We start from the raw sequence: 13924 nt of genomic DNA, 5'->3' as shown, positions 1-13924 counted from the left end.
CTTCCTTTATGGCGTCACGCAAACAAGTAGAATGTGCACATAATGCTGGAATTGCAAATGTCACTACTAGGAAATGTTCTCCTTGTGTTAGAATGAATTTACAAGTGCAAAGCTCCAGTGACGACCCTAAAAGGAGTCATGTCGAGTGATCTGAAGGCCTCGTATCTGAGCCCAGCGGAAGCTGCTTATTGATTTGCTTGTCTAGTGGCTCTCCGTAATAATAAGGAAATAAAGCCCCTGGATATAAGGAGATTGATGTCAATCAGCAGCCTGCCTCAAGTGTAGCTTGTCCCATCTTATTAGTGCTCTCTCCATGCACTGAGTGTTCACTGATGACTCCATTGATATGCAACTGAAGAGAGGAGGCTGTGTGTTGCCATCTTGAGGAGGATTCCCCCATGATTGCTCACTCTGTCATCTTAGTCAGTGTCGACTTAGAGGTTGCCATGGATCCATGGAATATCAGGGCAAAGCACGAGCTTGTACCTCCACTCGCACATAATCAGGACGGCCAGACACTCTTTATTATAATCCAGTCAGTAGAGATGAGCCATAGCCCTGCAAGCATGCTTTATCATTTTAGAAGTCATCTGCAAACCGTATTTGCCTTTCTAACGCTTTCATTATGTAGAGAAAAACAAATGAGCTGTTGAGACATTCAGTTCACTTCAGATCTACTTGTCCCACAAGGGGATTTTTTTATTCATTTTATTTTGACAGCAAGACAGCATAAAAACACAAAAACATGAAAACATAAACCCAATGAAAACACAAGACAATTGAAAAGTGCTGTTACTATGCACATAATTCAGAATAAAATAAAAGGTAAATAGCAAGATAAATAATAAAGATTTAAAGAAAAAATATAAACCTCTGTGAGGAACCAAGAGGCAGCGTGTCATGTATTTGTGGCATAACATATACTTATCCATACTTATCATACTTTATCCAGCAAGATATCTTTGAAAGATTAGAGTACACCTTTTTAAACATTAATGTGGCAGAGTGCCCTGTACAGAATTGTTTTCATTTCCACCAAAATCAACTCAACTCTTGACCTCAATACATGCAGACTAGTTTTACTGTACTGTCCAGGTTTGTTTCCATAATTTCATACTGTCAAGTCTGATATTACTGCATCAGTAACCAGAAATCTGGTAATAATAACCAGCCCCAGAAGAAAATGTTGCTGTTGCACATTTCTGCAAACCTCTTATATGGTACATTTACACGTCACCATGGTAAAGTTCAAGATGCCAACCACTGCAGACCAATGTTTGAGACCAACAAATAACAAAACTGGCTGTTTTTGGGGACCCATTGCTGTTTTTTTCAGTGGGGATTGTGCCACGAAAAACAATCATTTTTTTGCTAAATCATACCTGCAACATGTGCATAATAAAAAACTGGCTGTTTTTGGGGACCCATTGCTGTTTTTTCCAGTGGGGATTTTGCTCCCAAAATCAGGAATTTTAAGCCAAAACATGATCTTTTCCTAACCATAACCAAGTGTTTTTGTTGCCCAAACCTCCCACAGCATTGTTGAAATGTAAAGTTTCAACATGCAATACATAACGATGCACAAATTTAACATCGCTGTGTTTTGCAAAAACTTACAATGCCTATGTTTTTTTTTCTGCCGACACTGGCTGGATGTGATGGGGCGTAAGGACACAACTAGTTTTGTTAGGAACAAGTGAACATTTTCCACACTCTTAATACTTCCAGCTTCCTCTGAGACCTCCTGACATGTTCTAAATGTGCTCTACTAAATGTGCAAACAGAAGAACATTCCACTCAGTAAATTTCCCCAAGGACAATAAATGTTATTTTATTGTATTTGTGACACTGCTCAGAATAAGATAACAGTAATCTCATTCTGTCATGGTAATTACCACCTTTAATTTATGAATTAGGACTGAAGTAATTAACCAGCTTCAGTGTGGTGTGATGTTATGCAGTAACACACGTAATCTCCTAAGCGAGCAGCATGGCTTCTACTTTTAGCTGCTGGATCTGCTGCAGTAAATGAAGTTTAACTGAGGTATAAGTGATATTTAATTTCATGTTATTACATCTTACATTATTACATCTTCCCTTTGTGATTGTATCCATTGCTTGTGACTTGATGCAACTTGCTGGTGTGTGAAGGGTTAAATATAAGAGCATTACACCTCTTCTGTGGACCTGACAGAGCACATCAAGATCACTTTGTTCTGACAGTAGCCTGGTTATGCCAGCATAATACAATACATCTACACCTGATTGGAGTCCTTCAAGCACAATAAATTTAAATTGGCTGGCAGTAGGGGTGTGATTTTCTAACTATGGATGGAAACAGGTGAGAACTGGACCCACCTGTGTTTCTATATAGAGAAGCAGAGTCTGGTAAGGGTTGTAATTTTTGTCAATTTGAGAGTAACACGTGGCTGGATAGCAAATCAAATGAACATGATTTCAGTGTTTGCATTACATTAAAGGGTGTTGCTAAAGAAATGTTTGTTCATCTTTGATAACAACATGAAATACATCTAGCTATTCTTGCTGTATATAAGCCAGTGGTCTGCCTGTTTGTCCAGAGTGAAATGTATGGGAATTATTGACTGTCTAACACTTAACACAGGCCGGATTTGACCTTTCAACTCAGCATGTTAGAAGTAGCACCAATCAGAATCAATATATTACAGGTCACATTCGATAGGAGATAGGAGAAATTAATGACAGCAAATGAATGAGTGAGTGGTTGAGTTTATGTGTGTGCTAATGACTTGTGTCAATCAACAAAGTGCACCTGACCTACTGGTAGTTTTTGGACCAGTATTGCTGATGTACAGTGCATTAATGATGAATCGGTGGGAGTAACTAGTTACATTTAATGAAGAAAAAACATGTAATTAAAGTAAAGGAACTGATCAAAATGTTTGTGATTACAAAGGGGTTACATCTGAATATATTATTTTCGGTAAAAAGTTTATATGTAGAATTTAATATTCATTCTGTAGCTTTGTATCTTTTTGGACATTTTACAGCTTTATCGCCCAGTTTAAAACAATCACAAGAACTGTAATCAAAACATAATACCCTGTAATAGGTTACATAGCTTTGAAGTAATTAAATAGTTACATTAAATATTACATTTTTAACAGGATAACTGGTAATCTGTAACCAATTGCATTTTAAAAGTAACCCTCTCAACACTGTCAACGGTTATTTTACTTGTTTGGTTTGTCATTGTTAATTATGTAGGCAATGACAAGTTAAATGCCTGCCTGTTTTACAATGTTGCATTCTCCATTATCTATTATCTATCTATTGACTTCTTTCTGTATTTTTTGCATTTAGATCTACTTTTCTTATCAAATTTTGATTTTTTTTTATATTTTTGGTGTGTTTTGAGCTGAAATTCTGGGCAACAGACGTGATGTGTCACCTAGGCAGGGCAGAGTGGGGTATTTACCTGCTACGCAGCATTTCTGTAGCGTGATTGCTGCCAGCTTCACTGTGTGTGTATTGACTTTTGCCAAGTGATAATTCTGTTGGTTGTGCAGGGTCTTGCTGGATGTGTAGGCTATATTAACTGATACTGAATACTGAATTAACTAGATTGTTTTAACGACAGGATGCGTTGATTTAACTGATTTATTTTAATGTGAAATGCAAAAACACCCACAAGTTTGTCACATGTTAATATTTTAATGTTGCATAAATGCCAAGCGCTAATTATCTGTACTTGTCTGCACCTTAGAAGTACCCCCCGCAATATCATTGTATTTCATTTATTCTATTTCTGTTCTATTAGTAATTTTTAAGAGATTGTACACGTTTTTTACACAGTTGTATATTGTTTTTACCTGTTGGAGGGTCATGGAGCTGCGTGTGGAGGAAAAAAATAGCCATGTGAAATTAGCGTAAAAAACAGCATTGAGCCGCATGGTGCCTTTGGTGCTTCTGTGCTCAATGTGGTATCTCAGTTGATTATAATGGTGATTGATGATTGTGGATGCATTTTGCTGTGGACATACTAAGGTAGACATGTTAAGCCGTTTCCATGCCCCATGTATTTCGGCCGTCAGGTGCAAATTGTTTAACTGTTTATATTCATACTTTTACTATCACCTTACCAGTCATCTATAAAGCTCTTTAAACTCCATTTACCTGTACAAAGGGTGCTATACAGCTGAAGTTTGACTGATTCATTGATTGCCATGTTCAGGATCTAGACGGCAGCAGGGTTGACCAATCAGATTTCACCACGGGTTGATGCTGCTCCTGTTGCAGCCCCTGACAAGACACTATATTTAAAAAAAAAAGTAATTCAAAAATGTGTTGTAAATCTTGACAAATGCAAATTTACATTTTCAAATAATCTAATTTGATTGGCATGCTCTACTATTGCATAGTTTTTCGAATGACTACAACACATTTTTCCTGCCTCATTGCATTTTTAAGATGCCATGCTTACATTAGTGTAAAAATAGAATTTTACAGTTGAGTCTTTATTTCAGATTTCATCTGTTCATCTGTGTTTTTAGCCACCCAAATCTAAAACATTTCACATAATGTACAGAAAAGATTAGTCATCACTGATCGCAATTTCCCTTATGTTTGCAACTAATGAAGGTGACTTGCATGAAAATGAGACTGTGTAAGTGGTTATTTCCTGTTTTGTATGTATTGCTTTACATTAAGCTCATACTCAACAAATTACATTTCAAATTGAGTTTTCAGCTCTATTCTGTGAAACCTCATCTGTAAACACCCAATTAAGGTTCAGAAATGAGAGCAGTTTGGTAGCAGCACTCGCTCCTCTGTAATCACCACAGTGAGGTCTCCAACCTGTACACATTGATCCTGTATTGATCTGTGTATGAGAAACTCTGGTTTAACCCAGTTCTCCATTCTCACTTTCCACTTTCACTCGATATTCTGACTGAAGGACGGCAACTGGATGGTCAACAGCTGACCAAGACAGATAGAGAGAGAGAGAGAGAGAGAGAGAGAGAGAGAGATAAAGATTAGAAAATAAGAGGCAGGTCTCAGTTCCTGGTTTGATGCAGCAATGACAGTCTTGTCAAAAGCATAATCCCCCATCTTTACCATACTGTATGTCTGATGTCTGAGATTCCTGTATACTTTGCAGTTATGGGGGGAAGGAGGGGCAGCCTTATAAACTTCAATCATTCATGAAGACCTCCCTTTACACTCTTTATTCTTGCTGGTTGTGAGACATGTCAAATATGCTTAGTTTGCCTTTATAGCGGAGCTTTCGCTGCTCTTGTTGTGACAGAATAAGGCTACAAGGAAATGTTTCTCCTCCATCTCAGAACATCAAAAGGTCTTTGAATTGCTTCTGTCGCCAAGAAAGATAAATGTGGTGTTGTCGCGTCTGCCAGTATAATGTAAAACCATGTGTCAATTCTGTCAGCCTGGGAGAGGCTTTGTAACAAAATTGTTTACTCTTCCTCTTGAATAGCCCGATCAAACTTTTATTAGTGCGCTGGATGGTGGTAAAACCACTCTGCATCAGCAAAATGTTACAGTGGCTTACAACTGCTACTTTCCAAGTTTTACGAGCGGTGCAGAGCTTCTCCTGAGGTGCAGTTCATTTTCACATTAATTCAGACACCATTTCTCATTTAAAACCTAAATGTAAGTTTCCTGTCATGGGAATTCTTATAGAATCAATAAAGTCAAAGTCAGTTTTCCAGGGTGAACATTTGCCTCCTGCAAAACAGATTTAAGCATCTGTTTTATTTGCAGGAAAAGCAACTGCTGCTTGTAATCAGTACAGTCCAAATGAGCCAGACAGTTGTAGAATATTCAAGCTTTGTAATTGAATTAGAGGTTGAGAACTGATCACATAAGGATTAAACATGTAAGTAGTGTGTATGTAAATAGACAATAAACACAAATCAACAACAAAACTCAAACAAGATGATTTTTGTAGAAATCTGATACAGAATTTCAAGGCACAAACATTTATGGGGAAATGTTAAACAAATTTGCCTTAAAAGCATTTGAAAATTTTGTTTCACCCATTTTACTTGGCGTTGTTTTCACAGAATATGCAGTTAATTAGCAAGTTCTAAAATGCTTGAATTTTCTTCACATACAACTCCAATACCAAAATGATGGATTTTCTTGTCTTATTTAGAGAGGCTCTCAGACAGTATGCCAGAAAAGAAAACCTAATGTCCTCAAATTTAGTATAAGGCCAGATCATTGAAACTTTGAGACACAGCTGATTTATTGTAAGTTGTTAAAGTTCCTTCATTTATATGGACTTCTTAAGTATAAAGCAAATGATTTGGATTGATTTTGTTCAATGTGGTTACAAAACAACACAGAGAAGCAGAGAGAGAAAAAATAATGTTTGGATGAGGGGGAAAAAGAGGATGAGTCAGAGGAGTAGCTGGACCAGGACTCTCTGCATTTTCTTTTTATTCCTTTTGCGCCATTTCTTTTTACACATTCGAAGTTAAAGGCCGTGTATACTATTAATAAAGCTTTTACTGCAGTTTCTGTTTTTTTCTTCTATATTCTGCAGAGATGACTCATTCACTTTTAGATAGTGCGTTGCCAAAAATGCACACATTCAACACTCAACCAAAACCAAAGGGTGGTGAAAGGAAAGGATGCAGGTAGAACTAAAACATGAGAAGAAATGCAGTTTTGCAATGCTGTCAACTGTTAGTATGTTTGTAAGTTGTTGTGCTGTGATCGACTTTATGTTTCTCTTGAATAGAAAACATGCTAGAGTTTGAATATTGCTGTATTATGATTAATAAGATTATTCTGAGTAGTAGCAAAAAAAGAGGCTTTTGTGGATATGATTATTTTTTGCATTTGTTATGTAAAGTAATGGAATGTGGAGATAGTGTTTAAGTTATGAACTAAGTGTGGTTTTGAGCAGAAAACATTTAGATCTTAAGTTAACGGAGGAAAAATGTTGAACACACATTAGCAGGTGATAGGCTAGCAGCCGTCTCTGACATGACATTGGCATTGGAGGAACACTGAATTGTATCGTGAAACTGCTTTATTCTGTGTTTTTACTGGGTTAAAAGATCACATCCATTTGAGTTGGAGAAAAGGAGACCTCTGCGGACAATTTGGCTCCTGGTAAAAACCTCCTGAACATCTGAATCAGAAATAAGTTAAGCACACATTCAGACATCAGAGGAAAAGGTGAGTGTGCTATGTGCTGAACAGCGTAGAATAAACAGTGATTTGTAAAAGGAAACAGCTTTATTCAGGGTGTTCAGCGGTTTAAATCACTGAATCCATTTCTTTTGTAGAGAAAGAGACCTCTGTGGATAATTCATCTCCCCTTAAAAACCTCCTAAACAACGAACACTGAAGGAATTCTAATCGGTAGAAGTTTCAGCTGGTTGCAATCTGCAGTCCTCACCACTAGATGCCACTAAATCTTCTTAAATCTTAACTCACTCTTCCTTTAAGTGTAAATGGTTGTCAGCAGTTGTGAAAAACTGTAAAATGTAAATTGTATTTCCATGCAGCTGACCTCTAAAAGGCCATTGTAAAACAAATCTTGCATCTGTTTTAGCTTCCAGCATTCATCCTTTTGGAGCACTGCAGCTTATAGAAGCACTCACCGTGATGATATCTCACTCTTCTGCTGCCTGTGTCAACAACATCCTTTCATCAATAAGCATGAAAAGTATGCTGGCAGCTTTTCTGCCTCATTAGGACAAGTGAATGCAAGCTAATTAAGGTGTCAAAGCAGACGGCATTGTTTCATGTCGACACGTGTACGTAGATGCATAAGAGGATTATATGAACTCCCTCAGTGTTTTTCGATATTTATCTTAGATATGCCATACAAAAAACACAGAGTTGTTTTATGTGGAGATGAATTTAGATGATGCTGAAATACACGGTCAGCTGTAGTATCTTTAGTCAGCTCATCTCACTGTGCTGTAAAGATGACAGTTGCCAAAGATGTTTAATTTTTTATGTCCAGCACTGTAGTCCTACCCCTATCTTAACAACACAGAAACAAATCTTGCCAACACACACACACACACGCCCACCTTAAAACAGCCAGTCAGCACTAGAGTTTCAAAACCTGATGAAAACTCTTTCCACATAAATCCTTGTTGTCATTCTGAGTTTGTATAACTTGCAGCCAGCCAGAGAACATTTGATCATTTTAGGATGGCTTTCCTGTCGAAGCCACTAAGGACATACAAAGGCATTCGTCTTTGCTAACATTTACACTGTCTGGAGGATTTGGAGTGGTGGGAATCATTAATTCATTAGATTTTCTCCAAACTACTGATGGGAGGAAAATGTAGCAGATAATGGGATAAATATGGCACTTTTGGACTCACTGTGCAATCATTTTGGCAACAAAAACTCTTACGCTGCTTAAACCGATTGGCCGCTCTGTTCTTCATGAGCTGTTAAAAGGTATGCTGATGTTGAAAATCAACCCGGCCTCACAGCGGTACATGCGATGACCACAACCTCTTAACACTGAATTACATAGTGGTGGCATGTAATGTGCTAAAATTATATGCCAGTACCAAAGAAACGGTGCCAATGTAAAATCAGTTAAGATCATTTGATGTGGTGGACACAAGAATTCCCTCTTTCAATGACATAATGGAATGGGTGGTGGTTAATGTAGATAGTATAAAGAGTGAGAGGGTTCATGTAGGGTGAAGGTCAGGGTGGTGGATGAATCAAATAGACACCGGACTTTGGCCCAAGAGACTGGTGTTTGTGTCCCGTGTAAAACTAAATGTGAATGCTGGATCTTTTTTAACTTAAAATACTTCCTATGTCATTTACATAGTAACTTTTAGAGATGTTCTGATATCATTTTTTCCTTCCTGATACTGATTCTGATACTGGACTTGCGAATTGTCTGATACAGAGTAGCGTTCCAGCATGGTGTGGCTCAGGTTAAACCCTTTGTAAAACATGAACAAATACACACAGAGAATGATTGCCACATACATTGCTGACATTTTCTGACAACAACTAACGTTACACTATTTACCAGAAATCAGTTCTTCTTCACTGCTCTAAAACAGTGGTCAATGACTGCACAGCGCAACTTGCTGCATAGGCTATTGTTTTAAAGCTAGTTGCAGCTAGTTTGAAGTTAATTAATAAAAGAAGTTGTATCGAATTGGTGCATTGACTCGAGCATTTTAGGCAGTATAGGAGGGATTTCTGATACTGTTATTTGTATTGGAACAACTGCAGTAACGTTGTGTTAAGTAATGCACGTGTCAATTAAGAATGGACTTACACCTCATACATAACAAATGTAATTATTTGAACCGAAAACACTATCTTTTTCTAAACCTAACAAAGTAGTTTTGGTGCCTAAACCCAACTATGCAGCCACCACATAATGCAGTGTTAAGTTCACAGTCAAGTCATGTATTTCTGTGAGATCACTTTCTCACAGAAATACATGACTTATGGCTCCTCACTTACACTTTCTGTAACTGAGGAGCTGAAACCAGAACTTTACTCACCTGAAGCACATTCTTTTGTGCCTCTTAACGATTTTATGAGGTAATTAAAGCCTGTTACACAGTTGACACAAAGACAAGTGTAGGTGATGTGCAGCTTTAATCCCTTCAGTCTTTATTCTCACTGATGGTATGACTTTATTATTTTTTTTTTTTTAATTATTATTTAGTTAAGTATGACATGCATGCCACTGTCTGAGTTTTTATTGACTAATATTATTTTGTTACTAAACTCTAACTGTCTCTCCGGCTATTTGATTGAAACTGGAGCTCAGTCTGTCTTTTAAATTGATTAGCTGTGTCACTGTCAAAACAGCAGCGTCCCTGAAGAGAACATCTTTTGTTTTGGCTTTCACATTGTAAACTGTCATGTACAAGTTCCATGTTTAAACTCGTGTCAGCAAATATCTGGTGCGACTTGCAATAATGTATCACATGTAGACTTTCTGTGTGTGGTTTACTGACTGTTTGCTAGCTGAGTGCTTGTCCTGTGGGAATTTAAACAATGCTAGCGCTGTGTTTGAGTGGTGTGTGTTTGTGAAGGGTCGAGAAAAAAAAAAGAAAGAAAAGGAGAGAGAGAATAAGAATATAAGCCTACAGAAGAACGCCATAGAAAAATATGTGCTTTTAAACCTTTTTATCTCGCAAGTAACTAGAATATTTCTGCTTAGTGTTTCTCCCCTCTTAGATTTCACCGCCTGCGGTGTATGATTGTGGAATTCGCCTTTGATAATAAAACTGGCTTTCTGCAAGCTGCTATTCACCACTGTCAGTATTAGTCACAGCTGCATCTTAAAATCTGAAAAGAATGTTCTTTACGGTAGTTCAGTGAAATGTATCATATAGAATGTCAAATATTTGATTTTAATACTGAAGATGCCCTTGAAAATAAACTGTATGTGATCTTAGGATACTATCATACCATGTGTGCTGTACGTCACTTGTGGTGACCTATATATGTCAACCCCGACTTTTTTTTCCCTATTATTTAAGCTTCTATAATGGATAGTGTAAGGGATTATACTTACTATGCCACCACTCTCTTCCCCCAAAGCCACATACACACACACACACACACAAGCATAATGAACTGATTTAAATAGCAAGGAAACGTGTGTGGAAGAATTATACAAGAGGACAGCCTCTCACCTCATTAGGCATAATTTTAGTAGATTATAGTCTGGCAGTCTTGATGATTCTATAATGAAACTGTCAAAAAGACGTACTGCTCTTGTGCACTGTATGTTGCTTCTGTAGCTGCTGGCCTGTAATATTTAGCTTAACACACCCGCTCTCTCTTTTTTTTTTAGCTCCGAAGGAAAGCAACGGCATCATTAAGAGAACACTGGGCCCAGACAGGGACTCGTCAACACAAGACACAGAGAGCGAAGTCCACTCTATCACCACTGTCTCACCTATGAACATCCCCAACCACCAGCCTGTCCTCAAGGGCCTGCTGCTTCATGAGCACCTACTTACAAGGGATTTCCAGGGAGACCAGCACTTTTTCCGGAGGGATGGCTCTGTGGCAGCATATTCCACCATTCCAGGCTCTGCCTCAGATTCAGGAGACCCTGTCACTCAGCTGGTGCCCCATGAGGATGCCCCAGCCTTCTCAGACATTGCCACTACTGCCACTGCAGCTGCCACCTCCCCACTGACCACATTTTCTCCCACGACACCGAGGCCACCCATGTCTTTCCCTCAAAAGAAGTCCACTAAGACACAGGGGGCGGATAAGATAGAGCCCACAACAGACTCCCTTACCACTCAAGTGACACCAAATAATAGAGGTTCATTCAGTGAGAACCCAGTGGCCTCCTTATCATCGCGGAGAAGTCGGCCTCAAAGTTGGAGTGCTTCTCCTGTAGAGGCAACCCTTGCACCCTCCTCAATGAGGATGGAGAAAGGGGAAGCTCGGGAGACAGCACTGAAAAACAAATCAAGCCCTGATCATCCACTCCCCAACCTGACCTACAGAGAAGAAGGTACCACCACGTCCACCACTGTTATCACCACCATCACCACCATGCAAACAGCAGGTAAGCATGTCCGTGTTTTCTTTGACTTTCAAAAATGCACTGAGCAGAACATTCAAATGAGTTTGTGAAATAAATAGCATCCAAATAACTTTTGCCCCGACGGAAATTCAAAATTGAGACTACCTTCCCCTTAAGGTTTAACACATCCATCCCAGAGGACAGGAAAATTAAGCACCAGGTCATCAGCATCACTGCTGTTCATTTGGCATGCTGCACACCGCTATTCATCTCTCCACCAGGAATAACAGAGTCGCTCATGTGTCAGAAACAATCTGATTTTCCCTGATGTGTCCTGCCTGTCCTTTCCACTGGCCACAGAGTGCTGACGGCCCAGATGAGCAGTGTCGGAGAGGAAATCTGCAGAGAAAGTTAGAGGGTTGCGGGGGCCACGGTGACACAGGTGGGCTGTCAGAAAGATCAGTGGTCCGGGAAAAAGGGAATCACTTGTCTTTTTACTGTCTCCCACAGAGCCATGCAGCCTGAATTTCACTGACCCTGAGGGTAACATCGAAATCCTGCAGCAACTTGACTCTGGAGTGGAGTGTAACTACTTGGTCACGGTCTACCTGGGGTATGGCATTGAGATTCAGGTCAGTGCTAAAGGTTGACTATGATGTTGTCCCTTATCAGCATTTTTTTAACTACACGATGCAGCTTCTGTTAAAGTGGTAAAGTTCAAAACTGCATCTTAAATCCATCAGTGGGCAAAATGTGGTTGCAATGTGAAAGCTGATGAGATGTCTGCATTACAGATACTATTTCACATATTATGGACTGTATTTGAGGAATTTATTCCAAAAATGAAACACCCTTAATAGAATGCTGTTGAAACAACAGTAACACGTAATCTAGACGTCTGATAAACTGACTTTACAACCAATTTTAGCCAGGTTTTTGAGGTATTTTGACCTTCAAATCATGAAATTCAGACCTACTTATTCTTTATGCATGTGTCATGCAATAATTGTTGGGGATTCGTTTTCTGTTTCCCATTTCTAAACTACGTTGAAAATTCTTTACAACCAAGTAAAATTTAGCAAAACTCTATGGTTAGAGAGGCATAGCACAACTACTGCTACTGAATAAATAACTAAATGATTAAATAAACCAGTGCAAAGCATAACACAACCTCTGTCAAAGATCATATATTGGCTATGGACAGTGTGGTTATTTGAGAAGCCAAACCCTGAAGTTGAGCACAGCATTCCCAGAGCCCGTTTTTTCACACCAACCTCTATCCCCAGAGAGGGAAACTCTGGGGACTGTTGGCAGTAGTATAAAGAGTGAGAAGCTCTTTATAGGGTGGACAGGAGGGGTGGTGGATGGGTCAAACAAACAGAATTTCACCCAGGACTCCGCTGTTTGAGTTCAGTGTGAAATCAGATGTCAGTGCTGTTTTAACCAGCCTGTTTTTATTCCCAGTGTGTCAAATATTGCTGCTTTGTCCCACCCCTGGGGATGTAATATTGATGCTGAAGGCAGCCTTAAGGGTCTTAATGAGATGCACCAAGCTTTTAACTATCTCCAATGTAAACCCATCAGCAGCAATACTTGACACTGAGAGCAACTGATGAAGTATTAAGAGTGAGAAAACCCATGAGGGGTGGGAGGAAGGTCAGGTGGATGGGTCAAAGAAAATCTAACATTCTGCCAGGGGACCACAGTTGAGGGGGCTAATTTATGCACAGTCAGCACACTGATATCACTCAAGTGGTGTGTTTATGTCATGTTGCGTAGTTTTTTTTAAATCCATCACATGATTTGTTTTGTAAGCAGTTTTGTTGCCTAAACCTAACTGTGATGGATTGACAACTAATTCAACCACATCTTACCACAGTTCTCACCCAGCTGTGCATCGCACCAATCAAGCCAATGTTAAAGGGTGCATGTCACAGAGATGCCAAAGGGTGCCTGCGGCATCTGTGTCACATGCATAAGGCAGGAGAAAGCATCGGTTTTTGACAGGCATGAAAACACATTGATTTTAACTCACAGATGATGTCATCAGTTCAGTCATGTCTCGGGGACACTGGGCCTCATTCACAAACAGTGCACACAAATCTGTGCTTAAACTGTGCATACGAACGTTTTAGTAGAATTTATCAATACTTTCTAACCTGAATTTTTTCATACCCTGCAAACAAATTAAGAACTACATCAGACCACGCATGCACATAAATTATGAAGGCCTGGCTGTAAACACGCACACTTTAAACAAATGCGTAGCATATTAAAAACATTATCAATAAAGGCTTTAATAGACAACAATATTTCAAACCATTAATTTACTAATTTACAATGCATGCACTTATTTCATCCTCTGCCTTTTATCCTCATCAGTTATTAAAAGTAATTAAAATATTCCACTAT

At 38.9% G+C, this 13924-nt stretch overlaps 1 protein-coding gene across 3 annotated transcripts in view; it reads left to right on the top strand.

Moving 5' to 3' along the window:
• Positions 1 to 13924, top strand: part of LOC117271839 (seizure protein 6 homolog) — a 121218-nt gene that overhangs the window by 51189 nt on the left and 56105 nt on the right. For all 3 annotated transcript variants that reach the window (XM_033650318.2, XM_033650325.2, XM_033650309.2), the window contains exons 2-3: positions 10823 to 11554; positions 12023 to 12144. In XM_033650318.2, coding sequence (XP_033506209.2) covers positions 10823 to 11554; positions 12023 to 12144 — 854 coding nt within the window. The remainder of the gene's footprint in view (positions 1 to 10822; positions 11555 to 12022; positions 12145 to 13924) is intronic.

The sequence above is a fragment of the Epinephelus lanceolatus genome, chromosome 11 (assembly GCF_041903045.1).
Source record: "Epinephelus lanceolatus isolate andai-2023 chromosome 11, ASM4190304v1, whole genome shotgun sequence".
Classification (NCBI taxonomy): Eukaryota; Metazoa; Chordata; class Actinopteri; order Perciformes; family Serranidae; genus Epinephelus; species Epinephelus lanceolatus.
Note: the sequence above shows the minus strand (reverse complement) of the source record. Positions and strands in the feature narration are given on the sequence as shown.